Source organism: Haliotis rufescens, unplaced genomic scaffold (assembly GCF_023055435.1).
Source record: "Haliotis rufescens isolate VD_foot unplaced genomic scaffold, xgHalRufe1.0.p SCAF_10, whole genome shotgun sequence".
NCBI classification, from domain to species: domain Eukaryota; kingdom Metazoa; phylum Mollusca; class Gastropoda; order Lepetellida; family Haliotidae; genus Haliotis; species Haliotis rufescens.
Window position 1 is genome coordinate 18,888,153 of NW_025963780.1, and position 19,025 is coordinate 18,907,177.

A 19,025-nucleotide genomic window follows, 5' to 3' on the forward strand; every position below is an offset into this window, starting at 1 on the left:
CTCAGCAGCTCACTCACTCAGCAGCACAAGAGCTCACTCACTCACTCAGGAGCTCACTCAGCAGCTCACTCACTCAGCAGCTCACTCACTCAGCAGCACAAGAGCTCACTCACTCACTCAGGAGCTCACTCACTCACTCAGGAGCTCACTCACTCATCAGCACAAAGGCTCACTCACTCACTCAGGAGCTCACTCAGGAGCTCAGGAGCTCACTCACTCAGCACCTCACTCACTCACTCAGCCCACTCACTCACTCACTCACTCAGGAGCTCACTCACTGACCCACTTAGGAGATCACACACTCACTCAGCAGCTTACTCAGGAGCTCACTCAGGAGCTCACTCACTCAGGAGCTGACTCACTCAGGAGCTGACTCACTCACTCACTCAGGAGCTCACTCATTGACTCACTTAGGAGATCACTCACTCACTCAGCAGCTCACCCAGGAGCTCACTCAGGAGCTCACTCACTCACTCACTCACTCAGCAGCTCACTCAGGAGCTCACTCAGGAGCTCACTCACTCACTCAGCAGCTCACTCAGGAGCTCAATCACTCACTCAGCAGCTCACTCAGGAGCTCAATCACTCACTCAGCAGCTCACCCAGCAGCTCACTCAGGAGCTCAGTCAATTAGGAGATCACTCACTCACTCAAGAGCTCACTCACTCAGCAGCTCACTCACTCACTCAGGAGCTCACTCAGGAGCTCACTCACTCAGCAGCACAGGAGCTCACTCACTCTCTCAGGAGCTCACACAGCTCACTCAGGAGCTCAGGAGCTCACTCACTCAGCAGCTCACTTACTCACTCAGGAGCTCAGGAGCTCACTCACTGACTCACTCAGGAGATCACTCACTCACTCAACAGCTCACTCACTCAGGAGCTCACTCACTCAGGAGCTCACTCACTCAGGATCTCACTCAGGAGCTCACTCAGGAGCTCATTCACTGACTCACTCAGGAGATCACTCACTCAGCAGCTCACTCACTCAGGAGCTCACTCACTCAGCTCACTCAGGAGCTCACTCACTCACTCACTCACTCAGCAGTACAGGAGCTCACTCACTCACTCACCCACTCACTCACTCACCAGCTCACTCACTCACTCACTCACTCAGCAGCTCACTCACTCACTCAGCAGCTCACTCACTCACTCAGGAGCTCACTCACTCACTCAGGTGCATGTTGTTTCTTGTACAGTTTCCTCTGGAACTGGATCAGCCATAATCTGCAAGGATATTGTTTGAATTTTGCTAAAAGTGGCGTAAAACTGTATTCACTCATTCACTGTTTGTCCCTGACTTCAGGTGCATCTGTTTAGTTGCACTTGGGTTCATGTCTTCTTTCCAATGATAAATGACATACAAGCCCTTCAGATAAGTCAGTCTATGTATATCTTAACTGAGGAAAAACAAGGATCTAGTGTTCACCAGGGACAAGGCTACAAGTGCCAAACTGGAGGATAAATGGTATGTGGATGATTTAATCAAGAGACAAAAAGAAATGTAAACTTTGTTTGGGTTTGCAATCAAAATTGTATTAATCATCATTATTCATGGGTGAATTGATATGGACGTAATGATTCATACAACAAAAGATTTTATTGGTGTTACGCCAATTCCAATGTTGAAATTCAAAGGTCTAGTGATGGGATTTTAACAAAACACCTTCTGATCACATGACCTCATGATCTTATCCACATGACCAAAGATTTTGTTTGTTTGTTGTTTAATGCTGCACTCAGCAATATTACAGCTATATGACGGCGGTCTGTAAATAATCTAGTCTGGACCAGACAATCCAGTGATTGATATCATGAACATCGATCGATGACATGCATCAACCAGGTCAGTGAGCCTGACCACCCGATCCCGTTTGTTGCCTCTTACGACAAGAATAGTCGCCTTTTACGGGAAGCATGGGTTGCTGAAGACTTATTTTAACCCGGATCTTCACGTGCGATGTGATATGTATCCCGGTGCTATGGATACCATACTCGTATTTCATAAGTTGACATTCTTCCTATTTACAGGTGAGTCACAACCCTGAACCATTTGTTTTTAGATTTCAGAGATCAAAGATGGGATTTTGTAAGGAATAACTGTTTCTGTTATTTTTCCAGTGTTTTTACACTTATCAACTTGTAATGTATTGTTTGTATTGTTTGTATTGCAGTACAGGGGTTGTAAATTGATATATTGTCAGGGTATGAAACTCCCAAAAATTTCAGCCAGACCACAGGACTGGCTAGCTGAAATACTTGCCAGCCCTGACCAAAACCTGCCTGCCCACTATAGTCATATGTTTCTCAGGATAAGCTAACATTTTATCATTCATCTTTACATGTGAATTAATGCTTATCATCAGGAAATATTTAGAATAGTTTCACATATGAAATATAACCCGACCGTCGGGCAGGGGGATTTAAAAATCTGGCAGCCCGAGTTGAAATCAGCCCGTCTCGGACGGTCGGGCAGGCAGGTATTTCGAACACTGATATTGTATCCTGGCACCCTTCCATGGGACAAGTACATGAGAGACAGAAGTGACTTGACTGCGGATTGCTGTAATGTCATCAGACAATGGATGACGTCATACCCTGCCATGACTCAAACTGTTTGGGCGGAAACACAAATAATCAACAGAAACTTTATTTTGAAATTTAGTTTTTGCATTCTCTTCAATTGTTTTTCGGCTTTTTGTTTGAGTTAACATTTTGAATTCAATTTTGTGTTGAAGTAAATAAATTGAATTCACATCTTCACCCATTTTGCACACATGCCACCTAAAATTCTCATAAAGAATGCAAGTATAGTGTTGTATGCATGCGTTTATCAAAGAGCGTCTAGTCCATTTGGCTTGTTAATATGTAATATACATCAAGTGCAAGGTTGAAGTTTTAGCGGTGTGATCAAAAGTCTTTTAACAAAGCAGTTGGGTGTATTATGTCAGGAGCATGACTCATTTGTAATGTCAGCGTGTGTAATGACTTCACCGACACATGCGCTGAATCAGGAAATGGGGAATAAACATATACAATGGTATTTTGCCTTGGCTAGAAAAATAAAATGATTGGCTTTCAGGAAATAGGTTTGGTAATGTTTGCGTGGAAGGAGTGTAAGCTGGGCTGAACTTTGGGTCTATTATGTGGCTCACATGATTAGCCATTGACATGTAGGACTACTTGATAGATGGAGCTATAGAGTGAGTTTGGTTTAACATCGTTGTGTACAGTACTTCAGATATATCACTGTCGGGTGATGCAGTGGTCTTACCGCTTTAGTGAAACCCACAAACATGGCTATGGTGCTGACGAACTGATAAAACAATCAGGGCAAATAGAAGACAAGTCCATGGTCTTGAGCTAGTGGTATGCACATCTTAAGGGATGCACATCTGCACAGTGAATTGTTTTGCCTGTGATGACTAGACTGTCCCCACCCCCTTGCCCCCTCGTGTATAAGGACACTTTTTCCTCAGGGTTTACCTTATTTTTATAAACAATTAAGCTTAGGTAGGTCAAATTAGAAATTAATATATTTATTGATTTTTTAAGTTCTCATTATGAGGAGTTTCAGTAACTATTTGCTGTTTTTCTTTTGTCTATTTTCTTGGGCGGTGGGGTAGCCTAGTGGTTGAAGCATTCGCTCGTCACGCTTAAGGCCCGGGTTTGATGCCCCACATGGGTACAATATCTGAAGCTCAATTCTGGTGTCTCCAGCTGCAAAATTGCTGGAATATTGCTGAAAGTAGCATAAAACCACATGCACTCACTCATTTGTTGTCTAAAGCCGTACTCACCATATTTACAGTTACGGGACAGCAGCCTATAAATAATCAAGTGGACCAGACAATCCAATGATTGATATCATGAACAATCGTCCAAGTCACTGAAACTGACCCCCTATCCATACATTTTGCATCTTATGAGCAGCATCGGTTCCTGCAGGCCAATTCTAACCCGGAGTCCCCGAGAGGGCAATGTATCTGTGCTTCAATTATGATATAACATTGACAGTTGCCTTTTGTTGAATTACTGTAATAGTATTTTCTATTTTGTTAACTCATCAAAGAGAGAGATCAGCCAGCTAAATACATTAGTAAGATACCAACTCCCCCAGTTTTGAAGTACAGCCTATGAAGTGACAGTTTGGCCTTGTCACATCTGAAAGAAAAACATAATGCATCATGCAAGTTTCCTTTGAAATTGAGGCTTTGAAATAAGGCCACGCCCAGTTCTTTAAATCTAATGAGTCTTATTTTCATAACACTGCTTGCAACAGTTACAAACCTAAATATTTAGACTTAAAATGTTGACATTGTAAATGCATAAATTTGTTTGTTTTTTGTAAATCAAAAGATTTCAAGTTATTTGCTTATTTATTGATCCAAGAAGTAATGAAGGTTCAGTCTCATCAAAGGTTGTACTGCTTTGTTAAGTGTCCAAATACATAGTTGAATGACCTTCAGGATCAGTTGGTTTCGCCACAAGCAGAAGCAAGTTTTATCAGAAATGATAATCTGATGAACCTATGTGTGAACTGGCAGATTCATTCACTGGCCTGTAGATCTGTTTGGTTATTGAGATGTCAGATATCATATCATGTGTTGACCTTAGGGTTAGCGTGGGGTCAAGTGACAGGCTCAGATTTCTTATTCATACACCCCCCTGGGAATTCATATCAAGGTACACACGTGAAGATTGGGTGAAAATAGGTCTTTAGCAACCCATCCGTAAAAGGCAACTATGCTTGTCGTAAGAGGTGACTAATAGGATCAGGTGGTCAGGCTTGCTGACTTGGTTGACTCATGTCATCGTATCCCAATTGTGTGGAATGTTCATGATGTCAATCACTGTATTGTCTGGTCCAGACTCATTTAGGAGATAAACATACTATGTTTTGAATGTAGAGCTAGGTTACCAGTAGATTTAACCGCGCTAAATATAACATTTGAAACCTCACACACATTTCTACCATGACGAAATAAAACGTGAACTCTTTGGTGTTAGCAAATATACTGAGTGAAGCGGCATGGGTTGAGTCCAGTGTTTTGAGTGGGTTGTCGATGAATTACGGAATCACCGAACTAAATATGGCGCTGTATATACTCAAGCAGTTTGTTTACACCGTAGTACTTCTCTCGAACATATGACAGGCATTGAAAGCATATAAGTATTGACTATTTGTATCATTGCCACCATGGTACACAGTATTGGGTATTTGTATCATTGCCACGATGGTACACAGTATTGGGTATTTGTATCATTGCCACCATGGTACACAGTATTGGGTATTTGTATCATTGCCACCATGGTACACAGTATTGAGTATTTGTATCATTGCCACCATGGAACACAGTATTGAGTATTTGTATCATTGCCCCCATGGTACACAGTATTGAGTATTTGTATCATTGCCACCATGGTACACAGTATTGCGTATTTGTATCATTGCCACCATGGTACACAGTATTGAGTATTTGTATCATTGCCACCATGGTACACAGTATTGCGTATTTGTATCATTGCCACCATGATACACAGTATTGAGTATTTGTATCATTGCCCCCATGGTACACAGTATTGAGTATTTGTACCAATGCCACCATGGTACACAGTATTGGGTATTTGTATCATTCCCACCATGGTGCACAGTATTGGGTATTTGTATGATTCCCACCATGGTACACAGTATTGGGTATTTGTACCAATGCCACCATGGTACACAGTATTGGGTATTTGTATCAATGCCACCATGGTACACAGCATTGGGTATTTGTATCAATGCCACCATGGTACACAGTATTGACTATTTGTATCATTGCACAATGGTACACAGTATTGGGTATTTGTATTATTGCCACCATGATACACAGTATTTGGTATTTGTATCATTGCCCCCATGGTACACAGTATTGAGTATTTGTATCATTGCCACCATGGTACACAGTATTGATTTTTTTGTATCATTGCCACCATGGTACACAGTATTGACTATTTGTATCATTGCCACCATGGTACATAGTATTTGGTATTTGTATCATTGCCACCATGGTACACAGTATTGACTATTTGTATCATTGCCACCATGGTACACAGTATTGGGTATTTGTATCATTGCCCCCATGGTACACGGTATTGAGTATTTGTATCATTGCCCCCATGGTACACAGTATTGAGTATTTGTATCATTGCCCCCATGGTACACAGTATTGACTATTTGTATCATTGCCACCATGGTACACAGTATTGAGTATTTGTATCATTGCCCCCATGGTACACAGTATTGAGTATTTGTATCATTGCCACCATGGTACACAGTATTGACTATTTGTATCATTGCCCCCATGGTACACGGTATTGAGTATTTGTATCATTGCCCCCATGGTACACAGTATTGAGTATTTGTATCATTGCCCCCATGGTACACAGTATTGACTATTTGTATCATTGCCACCATGGTACACAGTATTGAGTATTTGTATCATTGCCCCCATGGTACACAGTATTGAGTATTTGTATCATTGCCCCCATGGTACACAGTATTGAGTATTTGTATCATTGCCACCATGGTACACAGTATTGAGTATTTGTATCATTGCCCCCATGGTACACGGTATTGAGTATTTGTATCATTGCCCCCATGGTACACGGTATTGAGTATTTGTATCATTGCCCCCATGGTACACGGTATTGAGTATTTGTATCATTGCCCCCATGGTACACAGTATTGACTATTTGTATCATTGCCCCCATGGTACACAGTATTGAGTATTTGTATCATTGCCCCCATGGTACACGGTATTGAGTATTTGTATCATTGCCCCCATGGTACACAGTATTGAGTATTTGTATCATTGCCCCCATGGTACACGGTATTGAGTATTTGTATCATTTCCACCATGGTACACAGTATTGGGTATTTGTATCAATGCCACCATGGTACACGGTATTGACTATTTGTATTATTGCCACCATGATACACAGTATTGAGTATTTGTATCATTGCCACCATGGTACACAGTATTGAGTATTTGTATCATTGCCTGTGCCTAATAAGAGTCTGTAAGTTTGGCCTATTTGTACCAATATATATATGTTACTACTTAGAAGATAATGACCACCCAATTCTTTCAAGTCCCTATAGTTAATCTGCAATGCCATGACAGATTAACTAAAGTAATATGATAGAATCAGATGGTCTTTAACTTCTTTTGAGTAGTAGATATAGGAAATTTCACTGAAGTATCTTTTGATATCAACTATATCAACACAAGTATTAAGTTGAGGCTTGATTATCTATGTACAATAATTCATAACAGAAAACTTAAAATGGTAAACAAGTGATGCTTTGACATCTTATGTGCAGTTCAATGTGTTGGCTTGGAGGTCAGTCTGTCCAAAGAGTTTGGAAATGACTCTGTTATTATGGGGAGTCTGGGTTGGAAATGGTCCCCTGCAACCTAAGATGGTCGTATGGGGTAACTTAGTGGACCGGGTAGTCAGGCATGGTGACTTGGTTGATGATTGTATGCCATTATACACTAAAGGTTTGGTATGCTGCTCATAATATCAACCACTGGTTTATCTGCTCCAGACTCGATTATTTACAGTCCCGTCATATAGAGGAGGTTTGCTGAGTGCGGCATTAAAAAACAAACAAACAGTGATATAAGTTGAAAACAAATATTTCTATTTCCCTGGCAAGGGCATTCATTCCATAGATTGAAGTGATCTGATGGAGTTTGGATATGGAGGCTGGTGACTTTGTTGATTGTCTGGCTTCATATCCCGATGGGGGCGGTCGGGTAGCCTAGTGGTTAAAGCGTTGGCTCGTCACGCCGAAGACCAGGGTTCGATTCCCGACATGGGAACAATGTGTGAAGCCCATTTCTGGTGTCTCCCGCCGTGATATTGCTGGAATATTGCTAAAAGCGGCGTAAAGCCATACTCACTCACTCATATCCCGATGGGGTGGATTTGAGGCTCACAATATCAATTACTGGATTGTCTGGTCCAGACTAATATTTGCAGGCTGTTGTCATGTAGCTGAAATGTTGCCGAGTGTCACATTAAACAACAAACAAACAAATGTGATGCGCAGCATCAACTGACCAGAGGGATTCTCCTTGAAGATATAGTTGCATCTCACACGTGATAGTTTAGAAAATCAGTACAAGATACACTGACTTAAAGATATGTTCCCTTAAAATGTCGCACGTGGAGATTCTTCAGCAGAACCTGTCCCCAGAAACCCATGCTTAGAGTAACAGTAAGCTAATTAGTGAGGGTGGTTACAGTTGAGACGGGGGCACAGGTGGCCCAGTCGTCCAAGGCACCACAATTCGCTGTTCATAGTTGCGTCCGTTGGGCATGCCAGAAACCTATGGTTAAGGGTTCGCCCCCAATTATGTTTCTAGGTTTGTCAGCACCATACCCGTGCTCATGGGTTTCACCAAAGGTAAACGTCTAAGACCTGCATCACTTGGGGCTTTCTTCCCACATTAAGCTGACACGCTGTGATATGACTGGAATACTGTTAAAAGCGGCGTTAAACCCAACTCCCTCGCTCACTCACTACAGTTGAGACTCTGTATCATGAGGCCCCAATGATGTGCTCATGCTATTCACCACTAGTTTGAAAACGCCCAACTCGGATATATGGATCAGGGTGTGCACAGGCTTAAAGGAGGACGTGAATTTTAGAGCTTGTAAGCCTAGTTTCTACCCTTGCCGGGGGGCACGGGTGGCCCGGTCGTCTAAGGCACCGCAATTTGCTGTGCAGAGTTGCGTCCCTTGGGCACAGCAGAACCCTATGATTGTTGGTTCGAATCCTGTTTCGCCCCGATTATGTTATTAGGTTTGTCAGCACCATACCCGTGCTCGTGGGTTTCACCGAAATGGTTATGGCTTGAGACCTGCATTACTTAAGGCCTTGATTCCACATTAAGCTGACACGCCATGATATAACTGGAATAATGTTAAAAGCGGCATTAAACCCAACTCACTCAATTCTAGCCTTGCCATTTCAAGCCTACTTTTCTTGGCTCAATCATGGCGCCACTCTGTGTAGGATACAAGTTGTCTCCCTGAAAACATGTTCTTATTTGGAATGGCTTCAGAAAAATGACCTGGTTGCACAGATAAGGAGAAGATTTGAGATTTCAAACCTGACAGACTTGTAAACAAAAAGAAATGTTGCCACAGTAAAGATACTTATTACTGAAGTATTTCACACTTACAATAACATAGACATGTAAACTAGTGAAACTACACAGTATCAAGTAACACTGCTCATCGTGGCAACATGAAACACTCAGCTGGGGGTCGTCTAAAAATAGCACTGCATCTCAGTTGCCGCGATATGCATTCAGTTGTTTGAGTTGAAAAACAATGGAGCTTTCATTTAAATGTATAGAAGTACTTGGGCGAGTTGATTGAAAACTTTGAATCACTTGACCATGTTTTCAGAACATGGATGTCGATTTTGTAAAACGCTCTCTGATTGGACTATCGATATGTGCAATAGTCCTCTAATATTTTAACACAGAAAAGCAGGCTTCACCTGGCAAGGGTGGAAAATACGTTTTGATAGACGCCAGTGGACACTCTTGTCTCTGGAAGGACAGGGCCCAGTCGTCTAAGGCGCTGTGATTCGCCATGCAGAGTTGCGTCCCTTGGGCACGCCAGAAACCTATGATTGTGGGTTCGAATCCCGCTTCGCCCCGATTATGTTTCTAGGTTTGTCAGCACCATACCCGTGCTCGTGGGTTTCACCGAAGTGGTAAACGTCTGAGACCTGCATCACTTGGGGCTTTCCTCCCACATTAAGCTGACACGCCTTGATATAACTGGAATACTGTTAAAATCGGCGTTAAATCCAACTCACTCACTCACTCACTCTGGAAGGTCAGGCACAAAGCACTGAAGTGATGGGTGAATCTGCTTTGAAGTCTCATGCTTGAATGAACGATCACGTGGTTCGAGCTTGTCAACAGTTCCTGTCTGTTTTTAAATGAAGCCTGACCTTCTCGAGCAGAAGGCAAATCATGTACTACTACGAAACCTGATACGACTAACACAATGAATTATCACTTCCTCTGCCAAGCAGGGTGGGGTCTGTGATTAGTTTAGAAAAATGTTTTGTTCCTAAAATTAATGTCAAACATGATTTTGCTTCCAGACCTACCAAAAACAATTTGTTCTCTGGACATGCTAGATATCCTGAAAAACATATTTCGTAATATATATTTTAAATTCCACAAGCTCGTCACACTGAATCCCCGGGTTCTATTCCCCAGATTGGTACAATGTGTGAAGCCCATTTTTGGTGTCCCCCGCCGTGATATTGTTAGAATACTGCCAGAAGTGGCATAAAACCATACTCACTCACTCATTGAACAACCAAAAATGTTTAAGTTTCATATTTTTGTCAGATTTATTAAGTTCCAATTTATAGGAAAATTGAAGCCTTGAACATAGATGCAGAATCTCATAATGAGGACTACCATCACCGGATGTTTTCTTGCCCTCAGCAATATTTATTTTATCTTGAGCTAGTGGATTGGGGTTGTTTTTGAAGGCTGCTGATTCACTGTAAGAATCACATTTGACTTTGGTCACATGACAAATAAGGTCGTGTAAAAACATGCTGATAAGATAAGTTACCGTCAGGTTAGTGCCCTTGAGTTGTGGAGGGTTATAACCTGGAAGTAACCTTTAGTAGTCAGATGTGATCTGTCTTAATGTAAAAGAATCAGTCATTTCTTTATTAAATTTTATTGTTGGAACAATTTATGAGCTGGATAAATGACAAATGTGGACACATTCAGCAGAATTTATTATTTTTGGCTTTAAAGAAAATCTTATAACTGATAAAATGTTTGATTTTATCATCCTGTTCACAAAATAGTTTATCTACAAAAATATACCATTGAGTATACAGTTTTTGAAGAATGAACTCAAACTTCGATATATGATAGACAAAAGATGTTCTTTGTCCACAAACAGAGGTTTGGAATTTAACAAAGACTGGATGATGTACCACAACCTTTTTGAGTTTTAGATATGTATACATTTAAATATATGCTTGTGTTCATGCGTATATCATGGTATGCCCATGTGTCACTGTCTACATTTCAATATTATTCAAATGAAACCACTGATTTGAGGTTTGAGGTCTCTTTTTGAGAATATAATGTATATGTGTGTATTAGAGTGCTTGTGGCGTCCCTGTGTGCGAGTGTAAATGGTGTTTGTATGAGAATGGCTGTTATGCTTTTATGATTAAAAAAAGGGATTCCACCATGTGATACATATATATTATGCAGTAAACCATTTATTATCATTGGTAATTGTTAGTGTTGTATTGTTTACATGGCGCACGTGCACCTTGTGAACAACACAACACTACAGTAATATCAATCATCACATTACAAATGATGTGCAAACAGTTAATGTATTTATAGGTATCATATCATGTACAATGTATTTTGAATCCTGAATAAAAAGATAATTACAAAAAAACAAAAACAAAATTATTGTTGGAAAATCATCAAAATGATTTGATTCATCAGTATTCTGACAAATTATGTTGCTTACTTGGATTGTGGGGATGGTTGTAGGTGGGGTGATGGGTAGGGCTTGATGATGTGGGGATGGTTGTGGGTGGGGTGGGGTGATGGGTAGAGCTTGGGTTGTGGGGATGGTTGTGGACGGGGTGATGGGTAGCGCTTGATGATGTGGGGATGGTTGTGGGTGGAGTGAGATGACGGGTAGAGCTTGGGTTGTGGGGATGGTTGTGGGTAGGGTGAGGTGAGAGGTAGGGCTTGATGATGTGGGGATGGTTGTGGAATGGGGTGATGGGTAGGGCTTGGGTTGTGGGGATGGTTGTGGGTGGGTTGAGGTGATAGGTAGAGCTTGGATTGTGGGGATGGTTGTGGGTGGGGTGAGGTGATGGGTAGGGCTTGGGTTGTGGGGATGGTTGTGGGTTGGGTGAGGTGATGGGTAGGGCTTGGGTTGTGGGGATGGTTGTGGGTGGGTTGAGGTGATAGGTAGAGCTTGGATTGTGGGGATGGTTGTGGGTGGGTTGAGGTGATAGGTAGAGCTTGGATTGTGGGGATGGTTGTGGGTTGGGTGAGGTGATGGGTAGGGCTTGGGTTGTGGGGATGGTTGTGGGTGGGGTGAGGTGATGGGTAGGGCTTGGGTTGTGGGGATGGTTGTGGGTGGGGTAAGGTGAGGGGTAGAGCTTGGGTTGTGGAGATGGTTGTGGACGGGGTGATAGGTAGAGCTTGGGTTGTGGGGATGGTTGTGGATGGGGTGATGGGTAGGGCTTGGGTTGTGGAGATGGTTGTGGAGATTGTTGTGTTGTAGCAGTTGAAATAATTGCAGATGGGGCACTCCTGCCATGTCACATTGATTATCCATTGAGATATGAAAACACCCTGCCTTTGACTCTTCAGTACCATTCGGAGTCCGATTTTTCTTGCTGGGCAATTTGACAATCGGGTTGATACTTTCAGACAATTTGATAGCAATGCTTTTGAATTGAATCTTTGTCAATAAATTACATGAAGCTTCATTGCACTCTTCAGTTTCAAAGGACATCACCAGTTTAAGTTATGAGTTCTGTCCAGTCTGATTTCTTGCCTATCCATGGATGTACATGTCTCACTCTGCTATTGTTTACCCAACTTGTATCCTTTACTCAAGCCTGACCTTCAACCTAGCGTGACAATTGTTATACATGGGTAAATCTGCATGTAAAGTGTATGACCTGGTTGGGTGATCCCAGCACATGTGTTCAGTCTGTCTTGACACAGCAACACCAGGCACGCTGGTAGAGTGTGCTGGCTGGTCTGACAGGTTGCTGTAGTGGTTACATTCAGTGTACAGATAGCGGCTCGTTACACCATTACCGCAGTAGAGGCTACGACGCCGTGCCTCTCTCGTGCATGTAGTGTAGTGATGCTAGTACAGTGTAGTAGTAGTGTAGGTCTGTCACAAGCAGGACCAGTTTCAGTCCGGCTGCAGTTTGCTTGCATTTTCTTTGTCAAGGGTTGTCTTGTCACAAGTTATTCAACAAACAGCTGTCTTGCAACAGGCTTATACTGAATGAAGATTGTCAATGGAGTTGGATTAGGCTTGAAATGTGAGATGTGATCAGCTAGTGTATGAACATGTGAGTTGTGGTCAACGGCTGCTATATTCCCAAACACAGATAACTCCTGATCTAGACCGATAGAGCACGCTTGGATTACCTCCTTAGTGTTATGTGCTGTGGAGTTCATTGCCGGGTGAGGCTTGTATAGAGATCTATGGAATACCATTCAAGGAATCAACTTCAGCCTATCAACATCTGTAATATATCCCTAGGTCTCGTGGGTTACTTTCGGAGAGTGTATGGTCACTAAATATACAAACTTACACTTTACATAGTGTAGATTACAAGAAACACAAAGTTACTCGTGTGATTTGCAGTTTTAGAGTGTTACAACTAGGGAATATACAGGAATATTATCCTTGGATTACCTGTCTGGATTGGCCGTAAGTGCTTCGTCAGTGTGTGTTGACCACCGTTTGTGCCTGGATATTACGTGGATATATACCATGGATTCCAAGAAGCCCCATGAACACCCCGTGGAGGCGTTGGCGGCAAGGCTACGCCCCACCAACCTCCTCACTAACAACATCACATCACCCCCTGTCTTCCAGTTCCTTGTCACCGACCACAGCACCGATGAACCAGTGCTACAGGATGATATGGTACCTGATATTTTTACTCTCATGTGGCTATCAATTAAAAATTCAATTCAAGAGGGACTTCTCATAATCCGAATGTTAAAAATTTAATCTGTTGGGGTCTCTAGATTCATATACTTTACTGGAAATATTCAGTGTCCTCAGGACATTTCATTTCAAACCCTGCATGTAAAATTTGTCAACACCGTCATATATTTAACACAAACTTTTATTTTACATAAATTAATGTTGGGTTCACTTGTATTTTGAGTTGTGCTGAGATTTATATTGTTGAAATATTCAAGAAGAATTTCTTTAAGTAGTGATTGAGATTTTGTTTTATATTTGACATTTTGACCAAAATACAATTTAAATTCCAAGACTCTTGATGATCAAGAATTAGGACATGTTCAGAGAGAGGGCTGTGGATTGAAATTGATAATTTTAAGGAAGGTCACAAATGAAATCAGTATTTTAGGGTTTGAACAATAATGATACATGTTTGATTTTTATGAAAAAACTACATTGACAAGTTGGGATCTTCAAGGAGGATTAACAAAATATTGACACACATTTTGAGTGTGTTGCCATAAAGATGCCATTCATTTGTGGAATTCCATGTTTTGTGTGTGCACTCAGGGGTGAACAATATATGTCCTAATATGCCCTTATGATAAACGACAGATCCCATGCATAAATCACATGAATTCTGTTTTTTCACAAGCAGTTTTCAGACAAGTTACAAACATGATGGATGAAAGATGTTGTTTTTTTTGTCCCATTTATTGAATTTGCTTTCAAGCTGTTTTTTACAACGTTACAGTTTGAATTGGAGGAGAGCTTCCGGTCTTGTCTCATCCAGCCAAATACTGAACAAACAAAGTTAGGGATCATGAATATTTTTTTGGGATATCTTTTTGCAGTGAAGACTGAGCCTGCAATTTCATAAAAATATGCCCCAAAGTTTTCATGATCCCTAACTTGTTTTGTTCAGTATATATATTCTATAAGTCTACAGCGCACAATGTTCTACCACATATTTATTATTATAATGTATGAATTTATTTTAGCGGAAACAATCGGTCATATTCTGACTTTCACTCTCAGTTTCACAATATGTTTTAATAGCCAGATGGGTTTTGAGATGGTCCCTGGTGCCACATGTAATGTTGAGTGAGACAGCCAAGCATGTCCTGTTTCTGTCGCTGGTGCAGATAACTGCACTGCATGGCTGATGTATTTCTCTGCATGGTATTGTCAGCTGGTCATGTGTATTGCACACACCAGAGAAGGGTTTTAGTTAAAATTCAAAGAATTAATATCTCTCTGTCTCTTCCCCTTTCTGTAGGTCTTTCTCTTTCTTCCTTTCTCTATTTTACTTTCTCTAATTTTATGTGTCACTTTACCTCTTTCTCTTTACTCTTTACTTTTACTTCTTTACTTCCTTCTTTCATCTTCCTTTCATCTTTCCTTTACCGGGGACACGGGTGGCCCAGTCGTCTAAGGAGTTGCGATTCTCTGTGCAGAAACCTATCATTGTGGGTTCGAATCCCGGTTCTTCCTGATTATGTTTCTAGGTTTGTCAGCACCATACCCGTATTTGTGAGTTTCACTGAAGTGGTAAAGGTCTGAGACCTGCATCACTTCGGGTTTCCTCCCACATTAAGCTGACACGCCGCAATATAACTGGAATACTGTTAAAAGCGGAGTTAAACCCATCTCACTCATTCACTCACTCACTTTCCTTTACCTTTTAACTTCCCCTTTCCTTTCCTAAACCCTCTTTCTTTTTCTGCTTTCCTTTCCCACACCCTCTTCCTCTTTCCACGTCTATCCTTTCCCGAACCGTCTCTCTTTCCATGTCTATCCTTTCCCTAACACCCTCTTTCCACGTCTATCCTTTCCCGAACCCTTTCTCTTTCCTTCCTTACTCCCTTCCCCCCCCCCCCCCCCCCCCTCGCTTGTTTCCACACAACTGTTTGAGTGAATGACGCAATGCAATGTCACGGTGCCCTGGAACCCTCTGGAATAGAGAGCATTGACAATACCAGTTGTCCTGTATCAGTTAGTGTGGCTGTAATCATAACAGCCACTACTGGAGCCTAATGGCCTCTGATGAAGCCAGCATGTTAGTGTCTTCATAAGCCCTTCAATCATGGTCTGGGGTGTGCTGGTTTCTGCTGAGGAGTCAATGGTCACAGTATAACACTAAGTTCACTCAGTGCTAGTCTGTCTTACAGACCCTGATACAAATATATCAAATACAGCCCATGCAAGTCTATAATGTTTGGCAAGTCTAGATTTCTGCAGTATCAGAATCTGAAAATGAAGAGAGTCTCTGGGCTCCATTTTATTAAAAGAAATTAAGATAATTTAACAACTGTTTTTTTCTGTATGATATGTTCATTTCAGAGACTTGATGTCAGTCTTACTGGAAGCTAAAGTTGCTAGACCCTGCTAGGGTACTCTGTGACTCAGTCTCTCTACACTGCTCCAGTCACTCAAGCCAGTGTTTGTCTTCAGAACCTGTAGATAACTGTGAAGGCATGTAGAGGAAAAGTTTCTCCAACCAGCTGGGCAAAGGAATGTTAATTAGGAAAGAATGCTTATGGCAATGAAATTAATCAGGCTATTAAAAAAGGGACAGGTTTCTCGGGCATCAGCTAGTCACTTTAAATCATCCATGTCAGTCACTATTAACTTAAATAAAATTTAAATTTCCTCGTCATGTGCAGCATACCCTGATTTCTATTAAATACAATGCTTGACAGCTGACATTGCATAAAACAGATAAGTACAGAGTGGGCACAGCTGTGTTGGAAGGGTAGGTAGGTTGGATGGTTGGTTTATTGTTGAACGCCGCACTCAGCAATATTCCAGCTATATGATGCCGGTCTGTAAATAATCGAGTCTGGACCAGACAATCCAGTGATTGATATCATGAGCATCGATCGATGACATGCATCAACCAAGTCAGCGAGCCTGACCACCCGATCCCGTTAGTCGCCTTTTACGACAAGCATAGTCACCTTTTACGACAAGCATGGGTTGCTGAAGACCTAGTCTACCCCGGAATCTTCACGGGTCTGTGTTGGAAGGGCTTCTTGTGAAAAATGTGCCATAAATATTGAATTGTATTTTAGTCAGCCTTAACAAAGGATGCTAATACAAAAAATGAAGAAATATATTGTTCTTTTTGCAAAGTTCATGTTGATCAAGTTTGGAGTGACCAGGAAAAATCAGTGGTTAAACTGAAGATGAAGTAGAGGAGTCATTGTCACAACCACTTAAAGGTTAAAAGTGAAAACATTAGGTCCCCAGTTTAAGCAATAATGGAAAACCTCAGGGATACTGTATTGGGTCAGATAGATAATTGGAAAAAGAAGAAATGATATTAGTTGTGCATTGGTTGTGAGACAGGTGAGATGAGTCTCATTGAGCGCAGGATCTTGTCCAAGGTGATGGCTAAGTATGTCCTGTTTATCTGTCGTATTGCTCCGTCTGTGTCGTAGCTGAGACATAAGTCTCTGTTAGCACAGACTGGGAAGCAAAATATGTGTTTGTGAGCTGACTGACCAGTTCTGGGGTATTACATTTGTCCATATAAAGCCTTTGTGTACTGTCTCCCTGAAGGTTCATGCATTGATTAGCTCAGCCTTTGAGCTCATAGTGGTGAGGTTGTGGGTAGTTCCATGTATATATACAGCAGTCATGTGTGAAACTCACTCACTCACTTCAGGCTCTCTTACATCAAGCTGACAGTGAAAAACTGTTCAATGCAGCTTAGATCTCTCTCTCTCTCTCCCTCTCTCTCTCTCTCTCTCTCCCTTTTGCTCTCTTCTCTTTGTCCTCTCTAGCCCTCTCTCTCCTTCTCACTCTTCTTTCCCCCATCTCTTTCCCTCCTTTCTCTCTCCCTTTCTTTTTCTCTCTTCTCTTTGTCCTCTCTCGCCTCCCCCCTCTCTTTCCTTCCCTCCCTTCAACTCCTCTCCCTTATTCTCTTACCTTCTCTTACTCTCTTTTACTCTCTTACTCTCTCTTACTCTCTTTTACTCTCTTACTCTCTCATCAGATATATGTTTGTTGTATTATACACACTCTTGAGGATTTCCCTTGCATCATGCTCTGACAAGTTGGCCTTGGGAAGCTTTATCAACGTGAGACATGATGTATTCATGTGACAGACAATTGTCGTCTCTAATAGTTCATATTAGATTTCAAAGTCAGACTTGGTTCCTGCATTTTTGCTTCACAGCAGATACTGTTAGGCATGGCCATGCAGTGTTCAGGCAATTGCATATTTTGTGTTTGTTTGAATGAGCTTAATGCATTTCAGACCACAGCTCAATATGTTCTCAAAAGAAAGGAGAAAAAAAACTCTCATCTTTAATTTTGATTTCTGAAAAATAATATCCTCAGAAAGATCATTTTTTTAATTCTATGTGACAGGAAATTGGTTATATGTTAATTATGTCATTCGCCCCCTTTAAAGCGCCACAAGTTATTAGTGTGTGCTGGTAGTTCCTCACTTAGCAGTGCCAGAATCGGATGATGCTCCTTGGTTCGAAATCCATTTTCACCCTTGTTATAGGTTTTCTTGATTGATGAGCAGTGTACCTGCTCTCCGCCCCTGTGGGGATTCCTGGTTAGAATAGGTCTCCAGCAGCCTCTGTTGGTTGTGTCTCTACAGGGGTTCCAGGTTAGAATAGGTCTCCAGCAGCCTCTGTTGGTTGTGTCTCTACAGGGGTTCCAGGTTAGAATAGGTCTCCAGCAGCCTCTGTTGGTTGTGTCTCTACAGGGGTTCCAGGTTAGAATAGGTCTCCAGCAGCCTCTGTTGGTTGTGTCTCTACAGGGGTTCCAGGTTAGAATAGGTCTCCAGCAGCCTCTGTTGGTTGTGTCTCTACAGGGGTTCCAGGTTAGAATAGGTCTCCAGCAGCCTATATTGGCTGTGATTCTACAGAGATTCTTGGTTAGAATAGGTCTCCAGCTGCCTATGTTTGTCGTAGCCATGTGGGGATTTTGGGTTAGAATAGATCCCCAGCAGCCTATATTCCTTGGAACCCTATCTGGATTCCTGGTTTGAATAGGTCCCTAGTAACTTGTGATTGTTGTAGGACGTGACATCATGGATTGATTGTTCAGACTTGGTTGAGAGCATGTCATTGCACCTTGATGGCGTTTGATCATTGTTCAAAATATCAATCATTGCATTGTCTGATACAAACTTGATTATTTACAGGCCACTATCATATAGCTGGAATATCACCAAGTGTGTCATTAAACAGACAA

At 41.8% G+C, this 19,025-nt stretch overlaps 1 protein-coding gene across 3 annotated transcripts in view; it reads left to right on the forward strand.

The window, feature by feature from the left end:
* The window catches only part of LOC124143101 (5'-AMP-activated protein kinase subunit gamma-1-like), a 404,245-nt gene that overhangs the window by 40,745 nt on the left and 344,475 nt on the right, over nt 1-19,025 (forward strand). Inside the window, exon 1 of one of the 3 annotated variants that reach the window (XM_048387892.1) lies at nt 12,944-13,763. The exons of the other annotated variants lie outside the window; for them this stretch is intronic. Coding sequence (XP_048243849.1) covers nt 13,608-13,763 — 156 coding nt within the window. The 5' untranslated portion in view covers nt 12,944-13,607. Of the gene's footprint in view, nt 1-12,943; nt 13,764-19,025 lie in introns of those variants that run through there. 3 annotated transcript variants of the gene reach the window in all.